The sequence below is a fragment of the Balaenoptera physalus genome (assembly GCF_965194825.1).
Source record: "Balaenoptera physalus genome assembly, chromosome: 12".
In the NCBI taxonomy this organism is placed as follows: Eukaryota; Metazoa; Chordata; class Mammalia; order Artiodactyla; family Balaenopteridae; genus Balaenoptera; species Balaenoptera physalus.
In genome coordinates this window covers 19455370-19475217 of record NC_138897.1, presented here as the reverse complement: position 1 = coordinate 19475217, position 19848 = coordinate 19455370, and the positions used below count along the sequence as shown (strand labels likewise).

General features: G+C 41.4%; 1 protein-coding gene across 12 annotated transcripts in view; it reads right to left on the bottom strand.

Moving 5' to 3' along the window:
- Positions 1-7502, bottom strand: part of TCF4 (transcription factor 4) — a 355918-nt gene extending 348416 nt beyond the window's left edge. For 4 of the 12 annotated variants that reach the window (XR_014252068.1, XM_082418463.1, XM_082418480.1 and 1 more), the window contains exons 1-3: positions 5660-5986; positions 4653-4744; positions 2920-2992 (exon numbers count right to left, since the gene is read on the bottom strand). Coding sequence is in view for 11 of the 12 variants with exons in the window: in XM_082418463.1 (XP_082274589.1) it covers positions 2920-2992; positions 4653-4724 (145 nt within the window). In the remaining variant the exon portion in view is untranslated. Of the gene's footprint in view, positions 1-2919; positions 2993-3445; positions 3592-4652; positions 4745-5659; positions 5988-6918 lie in introns of those variants that run through there. The other 8 variants (XM_082418479.1, XM_082418482.1, XM_082418478.1 and 5 more) reach the window with 5 other exon arrangements.
- Between the last annotated feature and the right edge of the window lie 12346 nt (positions 7503-19848).

The window sequence follows — 19848 nt, the reverse complement described above, 5'->3', positions numbered from 1 at the left end:
CCTTTATATAAGTCACCATATAGGTTTCAAATATTTCTTAAAAATAATTCCAGAGCCCACCAATTCTCCCCGTTAAGGTCATCCAAGCTCTGAACTATCATGGCTGAATTGTTTTAGTGCTCTCTGCTGAACACCTGCAAACATCAAACAAAAACTGCTGGTCCTTTCCTGGGTTGACAAAAGCCTTTCATGTGAAAAATGCTCCCTGGGAATGTCAGGCTGTAGCTCAGGTTACATTCCATTCTTCCTAGCAGCCTCACTATTTCTTAAGGTGGTAGGAAAAACCATGTTTGTGAAATGAAAGATTAAAGGCAATATGGCCACACTTTTTTTAATTCTCACATTGCAAATCACGAAGGAGCGTCCTATATGAATGGAATCCACAGCTACTGAGAACTTTAAGCATGAAACATTACCATGCCTCACTTTGAAAAAAACAGAGCTGGTTTTTCCAATATGAACAGTTCACTTATACTTCGGATCTTTTTTCTCTGGACCCAAGTTTCAAAGCTACCCATGGAAGTGACATCTGAGCACCCTTGGGACAATGGATATTAACCTGATGTACATTTAGAAAATTATTTCTCAGTCCAAAGTTTCCTAGTTCATCCTTCCAGGAGCAAAATGCAGTTTTCCTCATTTTTTTTTTTTTTTTATTTGTTATGCTTTAAAAGGGACTTATCTTTGTTACTGAGTGGAAACAAAGCCATTTAACTGTGTCTTGGACAGATGAGAAAAATCAACACCCCAATCTGTACCGTGTATATTATAGACCCCATCATACTGCATTGGATGAATACCCTGCATTTTCAATCCAGCAGCGAGAACAAAATCCGCACTACACTTTTTACCTTTACAAGTAAACATTTGGGCCTGGAAACTACACCTCTGGTACAACGTCACTTAAAGTTTAACACCTTAAAAATAATCACAGCGTATTCACTGGAAATATCACAACACGTCTCACTAAGGATGAAGCCTCTGTCTAGGTTTACATATACAGATATACTGTCTTAAGAACTGTGTAAATTTCAGTATATGATCATTTACCAAAATGCATTAATACATATTCATACTTATTCAGTCTACACTCTATAAACACTTAAACATCATAGCAAGGACTTCATTTAAATGTGAACATAGAAAAGGGACCAGATGCACAATTATCTTTTTAAATGTAACACAATTTCATGCTTCTAAATCACCTTACTTTATTAAACTATACCTAAACTGATATACTTAATTATTCCAAATGTGTCCATTTTACAAAGTAGAAAAGAGTATTTTTGCACTGACTCTGAAAGCAGTCTATCTCTGAGCCTTTCTGACATAATCTACTTTCAGATTTCAACTGAATATACATTTTCTTAAGGAAAATCATGAAGAAACTTGCTGTCAGAGATAAAGTTAGTAACTGTTTTGATACTGCCTAACATGAAAAATTAATCTGCCTACAAGAGATACTTGTACTCATCTTTCCTTCAAAGTTGTATAGAGAACACGATACAGAAATTTGGAAGATACAATACGAATACAACAACAAAAAAAATTTTAAGTCCCAAATGAAAATTATAACAGGGTCCAGGACAGTAAAACACAAACATATGGTCAGTAGTCCTTTTAATCAAAGTGGACCCCCCAAAATAAAAGATGAAATATAACTATAGGAGGCATCTCATATTTCACAAATCAAGTTATAGAGATAAAAAAATCCCTCAGACTTACGGGGGCCAGCAAAAGGAGAAGTAACTTATTTGGAAATGAGCAACTTTTAAATGCCATTAATTTTATTAAAAAAATACCAATTATACAAATCACAAAGATGAACAGATTTCGTCATTGCTACAACACCAAATGAATATTAAGAGATGTGAAATTATCTTCAATAGCTAACAGACAATTCCACTGGTATCTCACAGCTAAACGATGTCAGCATTTACCAGTCTGACTTAAGAACAGGACTCTGTCTAATGTCCTGTTATGTACCACTGCCAGAACTCCTAAAATACTACAGCTGTTTAACAAGCATAAATGGATTTAAGCCTTGAACCTAAAGGACAGCAGGCAACAATGTATGCCTCCTTCTGATATGAAATTCCCTACACAAAAAAAATACGTTTTAAATGAATAGCATATTTTCAGTTTTCACTTTTAATAAGAGACCTTCAGAGAGTCCCCTATTAAAACTCCTCCTTAGATACCAGATAATCATTGCACACACAGATTCCTTTGTGAATAGCGCTAACGTCTTTTTAAAGCATCAGCCAAAGACCTTTCATTTATAAAATGTAAAAGTCCTTCCAAATTTGCAACTTTAAGTATAGAAAAATTCATCGCACAATTCTTAAAAAAAAAAAAAAAAGCTAAAGCACCAAAAAGGATATTTTAAATATAAATGAATTCATATTTAGCTCTCAGATTAGCAAGAGTCTCTCTATTTACAGCTATGGTTTACTACGCAGCATTCATCTGCAAAATTAAGTGCTCATTTCTTTAAAAGGGTTAATTATACATAGTACCCAATAAAATTGATATTATTTACAAGGGATTTGCCCTTTTCATGAAAGTTAGATTTTTCCCTCTATTTTCAAATAAGGAAACATTAATTTATTCCCCCATGTTAACACTGTCTTATCTTCACGTTTGATTACAACTGTATCAGAAAATTGCTTTTAAAGTAAGTGATGAATTCTGAGACAGTTTCCTTGATTTAAAAAAAAAAAAAAACCTACTTTTAATTTTGCAAAAGATAACGTTTTTGCCTAAGTTATACCACTAATGGATAATGAAATAACCATATCATTACAGGCTAAAATTTCAATGACTTTTTCAGAACACTTCAACAGAGCCAAAAATATACCATGAGTGAATAAACAGCTAAGAACATTTAACTACACACTAAGAAAAGAATTTACATACTTGAGCCAGTAAAATGTCCACTCGCCAAAGAAGTTGGTCCATTTTTCCCACTGCTCACAGGAGGTGAAAACATCTAGAAGAAACAAAGAAATATTACTGTTGAAAAGAAGACATTTGTGCCTTCAGAGTTCATCAAAGATCTTTCATACTCTCACTATATAATATACAGTTTATGCTAAGGGTTCATTTTAGTAAAATACATCACCATCCAACTTAAAACTAAAACAGGCACAACATTACCAATCACTCTCCCCCCCGCCCCAACCTTTACCACTCTGTTTTCTTTTTCCTCAGGTTCATTAGATCGCCAGAACTAGGCAGGACTACATTTTAAACCAACACAGTCCCCATAATGTGAACAAGATTCAGTTTGGAGGGCAGCAAGCTCTCTAGAAAACACTAGTTTTACAAAGGAGAAGAAAGTTGCTTGTTTTATATTGAAAACCTTGGCCATAAACGTGGCAATGTCCATTTCCATCCCGTATAGGATTTGCCTGTCATATGTGAACCCAAATAAAAGTGCCACCTGCACTAAATTCTCATTTCGTCTCTAACATGAGAGCAATTTGAAGCAAGACTCTCTCTCCCTCTCTTTCTCTGTTTCTCTCTCTCTCTCTCTCTCACTCTCACTCTCTCTCTCTTTCACTCTCTCTCTCTCTCCAGCATTTATTTCGACCCTAATTGGTTTCCCTCTTCTTCGACGTATCTAGTGGATAATGCGCACCTTCCCTGAGTCAGAGCCTGCAAAAAGCAAAGGAACGAATGGAGAAAGTGCAGCAAGCAGAAAGGGGGCTACAAAGCTGCCTAGGGCTACGTTTCCTGGCAAAACTTCCGAAAGCCATTTCTCCAAAAGGTCTAGAACAGAAGCAGCAGAGGCAGCAATAGCAGCAGCAGCAGTAGCGGCAGCGGCAGCAGCAACATGAAAGAGCCCCACTTAGAAGGCGGTTTGGATTTTATTTGTGTGTTTTGTGGATTCTTTTTATTTTGCTTTGCAAATGCATCTTACACCAAACTCATCTGGCATTAAAAATGAATTAATTCCCCTGACCTGTTTGGGACTTGGTATGGGGAAGGGAAGCAAAGGGCTGGAGAAGGACCAAGTTCCGTCGTAAAAACTCCACAAGTGTGTAAGTTCTGCTTTGTGCTGATCTCACGACTCCGAGATTTACAAAGACCGTCTAAAAGGGTTCTAAAGAATGTATGCTCAGCCTATGCACACGAGTTTTCAGAATCCTAGGAAAAGATGTAATTAGGAGGACTACAGGTCCTACTAATCCAAAGCATCATCAGTTTAAAACTTTGACACAACTGGGGTCTCCTATTTTCTCTTTTCCATTTTCAGAAAAAATAAATAAATAAAATGAGCAGTGCGCAAAGTATCAGTACTCTCAGTGTCCAGATAAGGCCAAGTTTAGGGGTGGTTTACAGTTTTAGGGGTGTCTGTTTTTCCCTTCCATTGGAGTGAGACTCCATTATTTGGGGGGTTCGGTGGGTAAGGAATTCAAAAGCAAGTAATTAAGACTCTGAAAAAAAAAGCCTGAATCGTCCATCACACTCAAAAATTGTAGTTAAAAACTTATCAAAAAGACCTTCATGTTTACCAAGGACTCAGCCAATTAAAAATTATTCCTGTCCTTTAGATTATTATTGGTTTCTAGCTCAAAGTGTTTGGGTTTTTCGTTTTGTTTTGTTTTGTTTCACAGCTGTTGTTAGTTTCCACCGTTCTTTCTTACCGCACTGAAATCCAGTAAATCACTCAGCTCTTTGTCCGTCCCTAAGGCAGCCATTCGCTGTTGGTGATGCATTTTAGCAAAATCACACAAACCTAGAAACATGGAAATAACCGCAATCAGAAAATCCAGTCCCAATCCTTGGAGAAAACACAATCGGATTTTTGGAGACTGGGGGGGTTGTGGGGTAGGGATGTGAGGGCGGATGGGATTAAGGTAGAAAGGAGGGAGGGACAGACAGGAGAGTTGTTTTTTGTTGTTTTTTTTTTTTTAAGAAGGAATAGGCAGCAATAGCAAAAAAAAAACCCAAAAAACTGCTATTGATATTGTATTTCCAAAGAGACGATCAAAACTGGCAACATCCACTATAAAACCAAATCCGGGAAGGAAAAAAAAAAAAAAAGCCGCTCTTCAGCGCATCATTTTATGCAACAGGAGGTAGAGCGAGAAATGAATGGATCCCAGAGAAAAGAGAAACTACTCAGAACGATCCGGTCTCAACTTTCCCCCCACCCCCCCACACACTCACACACACGCACACACGCTCACACACACGCTCACACACACACCACTCCCCTCTGCGTTTCAAAGTAGCTATAAAGAAATTAAAGATGAGCGTCTCTGGAGTGAAAACACGTCCAAAGGGGGAGGGGTGACAGGGTCGACGAAAGCGTGGGGGGTGGGGGGAGGGAAGCGGAGTGGAGGGTCGGGTCCCGTAATGGTCCAGCACCCTAATTTGTGAAAGAAAGGGTTGTAAAAATTAAAGTCAGGCCCTTGGCAAAGTCATCGGTCCCTCCAAGTGGCACTGCCGGGGAGGGGGGGCTGAGGGGGGGGTAGGGACGAGGGGGAGGGAAGAGGCGCGGGAGAGGAAGGGGTGTCTCCAAGGGGAGCGCCGGGAGCCGGGAGCCCGCGGCACGGGAGGCGCGGAGCCGCGTGCGGAGCCGCCGAGCCCGAGCCCCACGCCGCCCGGCGCACCAGCCCCGCCGAGCCCCGCCGGCGCCGGTACCTACCGCCCGCGCGCGAGAAGGGGCTCTCCGTGCACCGCCGGCGCCGAGGCGGCGTTCATGTCTAACCACCGCCTCCACCTCCTCCGCCTGCGCCCGCGCCCGCTCCTTCCCCGCCGCCGCCGCCGCCGCCGCCGCCGCCGCCGCCGCCACTACAGATCCGCAGACACACAGCCAAGATCCCTGACTCTTAACACCAACTCTCTTCTCCGGGGAGGGGAGGGGACGAGGGAAGGGGGGGAGGGGGAAACACGCAGAGGCGCACGGAATTGCAAGTTCAGCAAAGAAATGGGTGGGGGGCCTCCGGCGGGGAGACGCGGCTCCCTCGGGTCGGGCTGCCTGGGATGCACCCCCCCCCGGAGAAAAAAAAAATCTCAACACCTCCCCCGCCGCGCAAAAAAAAAAAAAAAAAAAATTACAAACGAAATTTCATCGAGCACCTCATTTTCCCTCAGAACGTCAGTTACAATCTGAAGCCTGAACAGTTCAGTTTTTGCCCGTTTCATCCATCGGAGGCACTTTGAAATTTATTCGAGTTTACATCCCCTCACTTCTTTCTTTCTCTGACTCTCGTTCCCTCTCACTCACACATCCACACACGGCAAAGCAAGTTTATACTAGGCTGCAAATACACGTGATGCAAAAAGACTTTGCCAAGAGGAACAATATTTTTCTTTTCCAGATATAAACCAAGCCACATTTTGCTGGGGAGATTTTCATGTCGGTAGTTCTGCGTTGGGGGCGAAACCTAAATTACATACGTTTTTTTCCCCTCCCTTTTAAGTCACAGAATAGTATAGCTGCAAACTTCAACAACAACAACAAAAAAGGCAATTTTTCAGGGTGGATGTTGTTTTGTTTTTACACTTGAGTTCCTAGGCACGCTAAGTCCCCGTTCGCCAGCACTTTAAGTTTTTAATTCAACATTTACCATTACAGGCCCTGCATGCTCTTAAAACACACTTTTTCACATCACTTTTTAGGATAAAAATTAAGCTGCATAATTCTATCGTTTCGTAATAACAAGCGTACTTTATCCAGTATATGCAACATACGCTATTTTAACGTGTGTTAAAATACACATTCTATAAACCCTGTTATTGCTAGATGTGCGGGTACATACACAAAATGCATGCACACACTTTTTCCCATTGGCGATTATTTAATAGGTTGTTCCTTTTGTTTTAATAAAACACTGGGATCGACATTTAAAATATTAAATTCAATTACAAACAGTTTACTCTGACAGCAAATTGTAACGTTACCTTAAATGGCCACAAATATGCTCACAATATTCCAAGGAAAGTGACTTTAAAAAGAGAGACAAAAATCTTCTGCAAGTACTTAGTATCTCACATGTGTATCCCCCAAAAAAGTATTTTAACTGGTACTCAGTTCTGCTCCAGGGATATCCACAGAATACAAGATTATGCACCTGGCTCTGGTTTTTGCATATTCCACCATAAAACTGCAACAAAATTCCCTCCCCCAAAAAAGAAATCATTAAAAAAAAAAAAATCCAACAACTTTTTCTTATTGTTTATAAAAAAAAATATCAACACAGGATAGTTATAATTTTTCCTCAAACAAATCTTGTTGGTGGTTTTTTTTTTTTTTTTCTTCTCCTCTTATAAAGCCTTAAACTTGTTCCAAGTTTAGAGGTGTCTCATCATCATCATCCTCCTCCTCCTGATCATCACCATTGACTCCCCCGTGGAGTCACATTGATAATAATAGGTTTCCCTGAAAGATACATTGTAATCCATTCACATCCGGGCACTGCGGACTTATAAAGAGAAGGCGCTGCGGCCGTGGCTGCTCCTCCAGACAATGACTGGGGAGGGGCGGGGCGGGAGCGGGCAACCATAGAGTAGTAAACAGAGTGCCTAGAGAGGCGACCAAGATGGCGGCGCGTGCGGGCCACGCCTCCTCCGGGAAAGGAGGCGGGTGGCGGGGTTCGGGCGGGTGTCGCGCGTGGGCCAGAGCTGTAAGGGCTCTGGAGGCTGGGGCCATTCGTAGGCCCCGTGTTCCTGCGCGTTGCTTCTTGTTCCCGGCCCTTGCCCTTCTCTGTTCTTTGACTCAAAAGTGTAGTTTCTAAATAAATTAAGGAATTAAACTCCAAAGACTTGCGCGGAGGAGTCGGAGTCCGTGAGGGAGGCTCGGGAGAGGGAGGCCTCCCCGACGGAAAGCCGGAGCCTGGTTCTCCCGCAGTGTGGAGCCGGCCCTCTTAGCGAGACTCGGGCGGCGTGGAGAGAGGCCGCTGAGCCAAGGTGTAGCTCCTGGGCCTGGAGAGGGATGTGGGTCCTCTGCTAAACCACCCCGCACCCATCTTTTTCTTGACCCCTGGAAAGTGAGAACTGTCTAAGTCCGGGAAGTCCACACTTGGAGAAGACGTTCGTTTATTCCCATGTAGGCTTAGATCGATTCTGTGCTGTGACCCACTACTGATGCAACGTCTCGTTCTCGCCCAGGAAGTTCTACCCTCTTTCGCCAGTTTTCTGGTCTGTGAAATGCAAATAGCAAAGGCCCGCTTTATGAATTTCGTAAGAATTAAAGGGATCAAGATAAAGACGGAGCTGCCCCGAAAGAAATCTTCCCTTTCCATCTCTAATTCCTCGCTAAACCAACTGATACGTCTAATCTAGTCCATGGGATTTTAAATGGAGATTACTCCGAAAGAATAGCTTGTAGCCCTCCCCCAGGAGAAAAGCAAGTAATAATAACGATAGGTTAACCCTTATATAGTGGGTTTACTATGTGCCAAACACTGTTCTAAGAGTTTCTCAAGTACTGGTTGTTTTAATCCTGAGAGTGACGTCTATGGAGTTTGTGTTACTATTTGACCCAGAGCCCTTTAGTAAGTGGTACAGACTTGCCTCAATTACACTTTATTAAGTGATAGAGCCCACCTTGGAAGACAGGCAGTCTGCAATCAGAATCCACATCCAACCGCATTCCTAATCCATCTGGCAGCGGGAACATCCTAATCTCCATTTTCTGATGCAGTTTTGTGGCAGTGACAGAGTTCAGATCAATTTTCATGATCTTTTGTTTATAGGTAAGTTTTTTTTCAAATAAATTTATTTATTTATTTTTGGCTGCATTGGGTCTTCGTTGCTGTGGGGACTTTCTCTAGTTACACAGGGAGCGGGGGCTACTCTTTGTTGCGGTGCACGGGCTTCTCATTGCAGTGGCTTCTCTTGTTGTGGAGCACGGGCTCTAGGCACGAGGGCCTCAGCAGTTGTGGCACGTGGGCTCAGTAGTTGTGGCTCGTGGGCTCTAGAGCGAAGGCTCAGTAGGTGTGGTGCATGGGCTTAGTTGCTCCGCGGCATGTGGGATCTTCCCGGACCAGGGCTCGAACCCGTGTCCCCTGCATTGGCAGGCGGATTCTTAACCACTGCGACACCAGGGAGGCCCTATAGGTAAGTTTTTAGAGAACAAGAAGTAGGGCATTTATAGGTTGTTTCCTGTCTGTTCACACACTGTGCAGATTCCTGTCTTCTATACCCGTTCCACGTCCTCATCTTAAAATAAAATTTTACATTTAGACACCACTTTATGCTGCATTATCACAAGCATTATCTCTGATTCTCAGAATAAGCCTCTACCCTTTCAACTGAAATGATGTAATAAAAAGATCACAACCGTTTGTTTAGGAGAAATATTCTACTGGCTCTACCTCTAATCAGCTCTGTGACCTAAGGCCTCATGTCAGTGTCTTTTACTGTAAAAGGCAGAGACCAGATTTGATAATCCCATAAGATTCCTCCTAGTTTCCAGATTTAAAGACTCCCCCTTCCCCTGAATTTCAAGGGGAATAAATGATCTGTCCAGAAATCAATGATAGGATCAGATCTAGGACCTAAATGCACCTAGTTGCTGGCTAGTGCTTTTTTTTTTTTTTTTTTAACTGCACCCTACAGAAAACCATGCAACTGCCCTTCCAATTTTAACTAAGGGACAAATTTGAATTGTTTCTGGTTTTTTTCCTGACCTAGTTCACTTCTACTCCCGGCTTCTAGACGTTTTCGAATATGTCGTGTTAACGTCGTCTCTGGGAGATATCTTATTCACCTACTGGGGTATTGAGAGAATTTAATTGAAAATGTGCATGAATGCAAAAAAAAGCAATCAGATAATAAATATGGCCTCTAAGCAAGAACCATGAAAAAAATAGGTATACTTATGAAGATTGGCATCACCTTAGAAAAAAAGACTCAACAGAATCCTGTGAAACATAGATAAAAAGGGAAATGTAGTAGATATGTTTTAGGGTGCCTGCTCTATCATCTACAGAATTCTTTCCCTAGGAACCTGTTCATAAGTCCTGATAAAGAGGTAGAACTCGATGTGGGTGCCACGTGACTCTTTCCTGACCCAGCCCCAGTGATTGGACCACAGGAGCTAAAAGAGGAAGAGATTGACAGTGGTCTATAGTGAATGATGGGTCTGACATGTTGCAGTCAGCTGGCCAGAGCTGGTGTCAGGAAGCCAAGCCTTGTGAGAGCCATGGTTATGGGGAAACAAGAACCATGAGTAAGCAGAGGAAACTGCTCTTCAAATAAGAAAGAAAGGTCTTGGAAGTTCGGAGAAAAGCAGACAATTTAGTCCTAGGAAGAAATGTCTAGAGATACTTTCCCAATTATTTGAGGACTACTTTTCCTCCTGTCCGTAAGAAAGCTGATTCCTGCACTGCTCCCCTTCCCTGAGTGAGCTAACCTGAGTACTTTTCTGATCCTTACACCTAGAGAGTTTAACTAGAGGGAGACGCAAGAGGGAGGGGATATGGGGATATATGTATACATATGACTGATTCACTTTGTTATACAGCAGAAACTAACACAACATTGCAAAGCAATTGTACTCCAATAAGGATGTAAAAAAAAAAAAGAGTTTAGCTAGAAAACAAAGAGCTTTGGATTTCAGCACTTCTAAACAGTCCTTAACATTAAAAAAAAAAAAAAAAAAGTAGTGTCTGCTATTCAAGGTGTAAAAAATTTGTTCCACTCCCACATGGCACAGATGCTATCCAATTTATTGTACCACATATAGTCAGGACAGTATATACAATTCTCATTCCCTTTTCTAACCTGTTATAACCTTGGGCAAGTTTCACACCCCGTCAGACGTAAAAAATATAACTTGTCCTCAATACATTACATGACTGGTTAAAATCAAATGCAATAGTGGAGATGAAAGTGCTCTGCAAATAACAAATTCCAATCAAACGTAAGGCATCATTATTGCATAAACTGAGTTGATACCTAAAGATAACATTTCTTTCATAGGAGTGTGAGAAGCATGGCAAATATTGAAACCTAGTGAGTCACAGAAAAGAACAGACATTGAAGGGTGCTTGGACCAAACCCTTCATTTCAGTGGAAGATGTCAAGGCTCAAGTGGGATGACTCTTCCAAGGTCACATTGCTAATGAGTTACAGAGCCGCAAGTAGCCCTCCAGGAGCTGAGTGCCAGTTCAGAATGCCATGCCATTCTCCTTCAAATTCATCCAGTTTGCTCCTCCCCAGTCGTACCTATGTTAAAATAAATAAGCAGACAAAACCACAAACAAAAAAATCAGATCTCTGATGATATAATGAAATTCATCTAAAAATTCAGCAAATAATTTTTGAGTGTCTTCCTTATGTCAGCAGCTATTCTTTCAGGACCTGAGGCAAAAACAGAGGCAAAGAAAGCAGAATGTTATAAATGTCAAGGGCAGTCTTGATTGAACGGCAAAGTCACGGTGAGCAAGATACAGCCTGTGGCAGACATGTGAAAAAGGGAGGGCTATCCCAGCATATTTTTAGGTTGATGTATCAAAAGAGTACAACCATCCAGGACTCCGAACTGGAGCCCCAAACATGCTGCAAGCGTGAGTCAGAAAAGCAGCTGTCAGGACAGAAGGGGAGGGACCCAATGTGTGTAAAAGAAGGCCAGAGCTTCATCATACACAAACAGCGCCGCATACCCCAGGGCCTTTGCATTTGCTGGTCCCATGATTCTTACCCTTGGCTGTTCACACACTGGCTCCTTGTCATCCGTCTAGTCTCAGTTTAAACATTACCTCCTCCTGGAGACATTCCTAACCATTCTGTCTAAAGTAAGTACCCCATCTTTTTATTCCCTGACACCAAATCAGTTTTATGTCCTTAGTGGAAACTTTCCCAGTTGGGATCCTTTTGGTCGTATATTTACTTCTGTATTGCCTGTCTCTCCCATCAGACACTGTATGCAGGGACTACAGGAATCTTGTTCCCCTTATGTACCCACACCTAATATGTGCCTGACACGTATTAAGTGTTGAATTGCTATTTGTTAAACAAGCGAATGAAGAACCAGTCTTTATGCTCAAGAAGCACTCTATACTGAAGAGTTTCAAATCAGTTTCTCTTAAGGTTTCATTTTTAGCTTGATTTCATTGTTGGTAAATGTTGCTGGTGAATATTCAGTTTGATGTGCAACAGACCACTAGCCCCTCATCATCTGAATCCTAGACCCTAAAGATAGCAAGGATAATTGCCTTAATTTACCGAACCATGGGGACAGCCTTTTCATTGTTACAAATAAAATAAAAGGTGCCGTCATTGTATCGCTTCACTATTATAACATTTTAGGGATGAGGAAATTGAGGCTTGGGGCACAACAAATTTCCTGAGGTCACACAGCTATTATATGGCAGAGCTGAGACTTAAACACAGGTAGACCACGCTTCTGCTTACAGCTCAGGGACACGTGCCATGGCTGTGGGTCTTGGCCAACTGCGTAAGGACAAGGTCTGCATAGGTTGAACTTTTAAACTTGCAACGCACACAAGGGAGAGGATGAGACCTCCAGGGTACAGACAAAATGCGTTCTAAACATCTTCATTTCTTCTCTGGAACGCTATTTCTGCCCTATTCTCCCAATTTGCAAGTTCCTCAAACAATGACAAAACCCTTAAAATAGAACACTCGAACTGTAACAGAGAAAAAGTTTTATGATTAGGAGGAAACCTTCTAGAAGGCTGGCACTAAATCTTTTGAGTCTTCTTTAAATCACCAAAACTTTGTGGACGCTAAAATCAAAAGATTGACAGTTTTATTTTTTTCCCTTTCCTTTCCCAAACCCCCAAAATATCTAAAAGTAGGTAAAATCAAAATTCTGCTTTCCCAGAATTATGATTTAATCCGTTGTCTTTCCACTGCACCTTGTACAACTATTTATGCATGGATCCCACTGCTGTGAAGTTTTTGGTTTGTTATGTTCTCTATTTCAGTATATATTTCCTTTATGAAGTTAAAGAGAAGCTCTTTGTATCTTAGTGATCAAGCACACTGCTTGACACATGAGTGATTGTCTATGGAACTGAGTTACTCCTCCAAAATTGTCCCAGAAAATCAAGCAACTTTGGAAATAAACAATGTTTAAAATAATAAACTTTCCTTATTGTAGCTGGGCACATAACAGAGAAGAATTGGTATTTTACCTATTTTAGATGTTTGTGGGGGGTTGGAAAAGGAAAGGTAAAAAAAATAAAACTTTCATTCTAGTGTTCACGGAGTTTTGTTAATTTAAAGAGGACTCAAAAGATTTAGTGCCAGCCTTCTGGAAGGTTTCTTTTTCTAATCATAAAACTATTTCTCTGTCATAGTTGGAGTGTTCTATTTTAAGGGTTTTGTCATTTTTTGAGAGACTTAATAGATTGGGATAATAGGGCAGGAATAGAGTTCCGGAGAAGAAATGAAGCTATCGCATAGAGAGTATTTTGTCTCCACTCTGGTGGTCTTGTCCTCTATGTGTACTGCAAGATTAAAAATCCAATATGCGCAAATTTTCTCTGCCACTGGCTGTGGCATAAAGCCATGGCACGTGTCACTGAGCTGTAAGCAGAGGCATCGCCTGTGTTTAAGTCTCAGCTCTGCCATATAGTAGCTGTGTGACCCCAGGAAATTTGTTTTGCCCCAAGCTTCAGTTTCCTCCCCACAAAATGGGTATAACAATTTGTCATAAAATTATTAGAACAGATTAAATATATTATTAGCGAAAACACTTAGTACAGTGCTTATCCAATGATCGTAGCTTAATGATTATAACATAGAGTATACCTTCGTGTCACATTTTTCAAATTGCAGGTCTCAACTCCTTAATGGCATGAAATTCATTTAGTGGTTTGTGATCGACTTTTTGTTTGTTTGTTTGTTTGACATGAAACCGAATAACAGAAAATATCAATATGCATTGCATGAATTAAGAGTAAGCGTTGTTTTACAGAAGTCTGTTTCAGGTGTATATACACAGCATAGTGTGTGTGTACCAGGTGACCATCAGAAATGGTTAAAACCACTGCTTGAGTAGATGGGCTTCATTTGCTAGCGAAAGTATTCGTGAAGCAGAGAAAAGAAAGCTAATCACCTTCTCATTCTGTTTCTTCTCGTCCCAAACTGCATACTATTTCAAAAACCAACAGCCACCCCTCACCGAGGCAAAGGAGGTAGATAAAAAGATAAAACGTTTTTTAAAAAATTAATAAATAAATAAATAAATAATGTAGGAAGAATAGAAGGACTTTTGGAAAACAGCAGGAGAAACTTTCCCCTATTCAATAGTGCGATAAAATTTATTGAGCTTAATATACCTACCCTGGTTTTTAAAAACCCTTCAAAAGTTGCTCCTGCCCCTCCACTTACCTCTCCAACTCAATCTCCATGTCCTTCCCTGAAGGAAGTTTGGTCTTTAGTCAACCTTTTTTGAGCAGTGTGTCTATGAAAAACACTTTGCAAGGTGCACTGAGGAATTCAAGATGGAAAAACAGGCCTCTGACCTCCCAGCATTCATACCCTAGCGGGTAAGCCGGACATACATAAATCACCCCAACTCCTGACAGACTGAGCTGAGAGCTATCAAAAGGGAAAATCATGCCAGGAGACTATAGCACAATGAGTAATTATCAGCTGAAGAAATCTAAGAAGGCTTCAGGGATGCATTTAACCTGGATCTGGAAAGAGAAGTGGTATTCCCATCAGGCAGGTAGAGAGAGAAGGCCATTCTGGGCTGACTTACTAACTCTGGCAAAGGCTGGAAGGCTAGAGAGTGAGGACCTCGTTAGGGTTTGTGAGTGGAACTGAAGGACTAAAGTGTTAAAACTCATTTGGCAAATTTGGGCCCGTTGGCCTTTATTCCCAAAGCATGGAACCACCAGGGTCATGCACATGGAAGCATGGAAACATCAGGGTCATGCACATGGCAGCAGTGGTCAGCTATGACTGAGAAGATCATTCAGGAAACAATATGGTGGATCACTAAGGTAAGAAGAAACCGAAGGCAGAGACCAGTCAGAGTTAGAAAGCTATCGTGGTTCTCTCAATGGGCGATTATGAGAGTCTGAAGAGGGACAGCGGCTATGGCCATGGAAACTAGAAGAATCATCTAAGAGATACTATGTATAGGTTACTAGAAAAGTTATTTTTTTACAAAGCAATAGAAAAATCCATTCAAACTGGTGTAAACAATAGAAGGCTTGCAAATTTTAAAAGTCTAGTGCCATCGATTAGGGCTCCAGCTTCATTTCTCCACATTTCTCTCAGCTCAGCCCACGTTTATACATCAGGTTCATTTCCTCACGTTCCCAAAAATGGCTCCCACCCAAAACTGAAGCTATAAGCTATTTTGTTCGCCTCCAGGAGGATACAGTTGCTAGTTCTCCCTGAGCCATGACACTAAAGTCTCAGCTGAACTCTACCTGTACCAACTTAGGAAGACACCCACTTTTACCCAAACCATGTAATGACTAGTTTATGTTCATCCCTAAGTGATTGTGTTGATAAGACTCAAACCAGTTAAAGCCCACTCTTGGAGCTGAGGTGAAGTCAATCCTACCCAACCCCCAAGTCTTACTATATACTGGGGGAAGGGAAGTTAGGTGTTGAAGAGACAAGCACAGGGTTTGCCAAGTCTTCTGGACATTTGTGCCACTATGCATTTATTTGTTCTCATCTTTTCTCTTGCTAGATCTGACCTCCCTCATGCAGTTCAGTTCCTACCAGCTCAATTCTTATCTCCCCTTTGAAGTCTGCTCTGACTTTTTGATCTTCCCCCATCACTTCTTACTCTGAACTAATTCATTTACTTAAAACCAAAACTTTAAAAATTTCTTCAGTACTACATACATACAAAAAGAAAAAAATCTACAGCTTGATAAATTGTTACATAGAGATATACCTCTGTAACCACCCCCAAATCAAGATACAGAACATTTCCTGCCATCCCAAAGGCTACTTCCTTCCTCTTCAAAGTCATACCCACACTCTTTGACTTCTATCACCAGAGATTAATTTTGCCTATTTTAACTTGGAATCAAGTTAACGATTAACTTGGATTCATCCAATACATATTCATGTGTATCTGGCTTCTTTCACTTACCATTACATCTGCAAGATCCATCCATGTGGTTTCATATAGGAGCAGACTATTCTTTTTATTGCTGTGTAGTATTCCATTGTAAGAATATATAACAATTTATCCATTCAATGACCCATTCTCCGCCCCCCGTGCCAATTTCAGTTTTCAGAATTTTGGCTGCTATGAATAAAGCTGCTTTAAAAATTCTATACATGTATTGTATATACATGGTGGATATATGCACTTATTTCTCTTGGGTCTGTACCTAAGATGTATCTACTATATGTCTAGAATAGCTAGACTTGCTGGGTCACAGGTGGCACATTTTAGTTTTGGTAGATGCTGCCAGACAGTTTTCCAAAGAGGGTTGACCAATTTGTTCTTGCACCAGCAATGTATGAGATGAACTCATTTATTTTTAGTGTGAATTATTGTAATTTTATGTTTATATATTGTCTTCCCCCACCAATTAGAGTCCAAACCTCTAGAGAGCAGAGACTGTCTTAGGGTTCTTTGTTGTTCCAATGCTTAACATTGTGTTCTACACAGGCATAGAGATTTTGTCAATTTTCAACAAATGTCTAGCTATGACTTTTAAAATTTTGTATTTATTATTATGTTATTAATTAATAATCAATAACTTAATTGATAATAATGTGTTTTCCAATCCCACTTGTGGGCATATAGCCAAAAGAATTGATAACAGGTTCTCAAAGAGATATTTGCACACCTATGTTCATTGCAGCATGAGTCACAGGAGCCAAGAGGTGGAAGCAACCTAAAGGAGGAATGGGTAAAGAAAATGTGGCCTAGGGACTTCCCTGGTGGCGAGTGGATGGGACTTTGCACTCCCAATGCAGGGGACCCGGGTTCGATCCCTGCTCGGGGAACTGGATTCCACATGCATGCCACCACAGCTGGGAGTTTGCATGCCACAACTGGGGAGCCCGCATTCCACAGCTAAGGAGCCGGCAAGCCGCAACTGAGGAGCCCTCCTGCCGCAACTAAGACCTGGCACAACCAAACAAATAAATAAATATTTTAAAAAAAGAAAATGTGGTCTATACATACCACGGAATGTGATGCAGTCCTAAAACAGAAAGAAATCCTGTCATATGTGACAACACAGATGACCCTTGAGGACATTGTGCTGAGTGAAATAAGCCAGACACAAAAAAACAAATACTGCGTGGTTCCACTTATATGAGGCACCCAAAGTAGTCCAATTCATAGAAACAGAAAGTAAATGGTGATTGTCAGGGGCTGGGGGGAGGGGAAAAGGGGAATCATTGGCCAATGGATAAAGAATTTCAGTTTTGCAAGATGACAAATTCTAAGATGAGTTGCAAAACAATGAGCATATAGTGAACACTAATGTACACTTAAAAATGGCAAAGACGGTAAATGTTATGTTATGTGTTTTCTTTACCACAATAAAAAAATGTGTTTTATTTGCAATTTCAGAAATTTAAACGTTAAAAATTTATACACTGTAACACATACGTATATTCACAATAAGCCAAACAATATTGCCTTTATTTCTCTCAAGCTCAATTTTGGGGATCTAAATTTTACTGATCTGATGCTTCAATCTATTTTTAGTCAGTGACAAATTTTATCATATGCTGTTTAAGTCACTTACAGATTGCGTTTAGGTTATATAGCTCGAATGATATAATTTGATAAAGATTTATTTTTGTATTTATGTCTTAGCTAACTCACAAGAAACTTCTGAGCAGTTCTCCTCAGGTATTCTAGGATTGACTAGAATGTCATTCTCATTCTTCCATATTTTAGTTGTTCCTGTGGCTGCTCTCTCTTCAAATGTACTGTTTGAGTTCTTTTTCTTTCTGCCTTGAAACCTGTAGATTCTACCGATGAGTTTCCACATTGAAGTACACGGACCCCCGACCCCCGTACTCCCTTTGTGTAGAAGAATCTGTGGCATTTAGGCGTCCTCATCGACTGCACTTTCACCTCTGCAGGAAACCTAGGGGCCTGCTGACTTCCATGATGATTTTGCAAACAACACACACGCAGTGCTTTGCAAACTTTTGAGAACGTGGCAATAATCTGGAGGGCCTGTTAAAACTCAGACTTCCGGGCCCCAGTCCCCAAGGTTGTGATTCAGTGAATCTGGGACAGGGATCCATGCAGTGGTGTGTGCGTGTTGGAGCTAGCTCGCTCTAGCTCAGGCTAGCTCCAGCTCAGGAATGGTGCTTGTGTCCTTTCTCCCCAACTCCACATTCAGTGATGTCACCTAGATAGCTGAAATTGGCCAGGTGGGAGCATTTATACCACTGGAATCAGCAAATGCTAAAAATTAGGACTCTCCTCCACTTCACACCCCCATGCCCAGAAAGCCAGATGGTAAACACTTAGCAGCGTATCTCTGGACCCATGACTTTGCAAGCAGCCAGGTGATGCCAATTTTGTTAGTCCTGAGACCTTTGGATTGCATGTGCTCCTGCACACACAAACAATACACACACGCACAAAGACAGGTCCAGAGTTTTGAACCAATATGAAATAGCTGCATCTATTCTGCAGCTGCTAGAGTTCCAAATTCATTGTAAGGTCACACCATTTCTCAGGGTCAAACTATCTCGATCTATCTATCTTTCCATTGATCTATTTATTCATCTATCTCTGATTAATATATTTACACCTAAGCTACACTCACTTCTACATCTACCTCTATCCACTTCCCCAGCTATCTTAATACTCTGAGTACTTACTCAGTCCAAGAGATCCATTTTGCTTCCAAAATCCAGGAGGAGAGAGAACGGGCAAGCCTAATCCACTCCTGCTGGGATTTCTGTGACTGCCCCGACGTCACTGTTGAGAGCTGGTCCTGTGCCATCTGATGATGTCATCCACAGCCACAGTGATGCTCTTGCCGGTAGAACCCCTACAGCAACCACAGTCCTGCCCTACACGTGGGCTTCAGTATTATCCACTTCTGACCACACTCACATGTGTGACTTCTGGACCAAAGATGCTGGTCCAAACGCACTTCTGACCTCAGCTGCACTTGGACCAGAAGTGGTTATCCCCAGGCACCCCTAGGCCAGGGTGCCCAGGCTTTGCCTCCCAGCCAGTCTCCTTTTCCCTCGGCACCACTGGAGTATATTCCTGGCAACAGACCTCTGACATGATCATGCTATCGCAGCAGACAGAGAAGTTCTAACCCTGTTACTCTGAGAAAGGAAGAAGTCAGTCCTCCCTGGCAGCTCACTGAACCCCATTCGATTTGCCCACCTCTTCCCAGGTGACCAGCTATGCTTACCAAGGGCTCTTGAAAGAGTTAGGCTTTAATGGAATTTAAAAGGTCCTTCTACACCCTTCCCCTGAGGCCAACTAGGTCTCCTGGTCTTACATTCCATTACTGAGAAAAGTAAAAGAAAATCTGCTTCAAAGTAGCCTCTTTGCCCACCTACTCCTGAACTAAGAAGTGATTATAAACGTCTCTCATTAAAAAAAAAAAAAAAAAAAAAGGTTAAGTTCTTCCTCACCATGCAACCTGTAACATATCTAGTCATCAGGGTTTTAAAAACATAAATGGGACAGTGCTCTAATTATTGCTCTGCGAATTTCTTTTCTTTTTTCACTGAACAGTATTTCATGCCATGTTTTCACATCACTATGCACAGGTTTGCTTGATTTGCATTAACACCTGCATAATATAGAAAACATATAGCACTCTACACTTACATGCCAGGCACTTTTTAAAATACATTTAGTTCTTGGGAACACCCTATGAGGTAGGTAGTAAGTACACACCCATTTTATAGTTGAGTAAACTGGGGTACAGA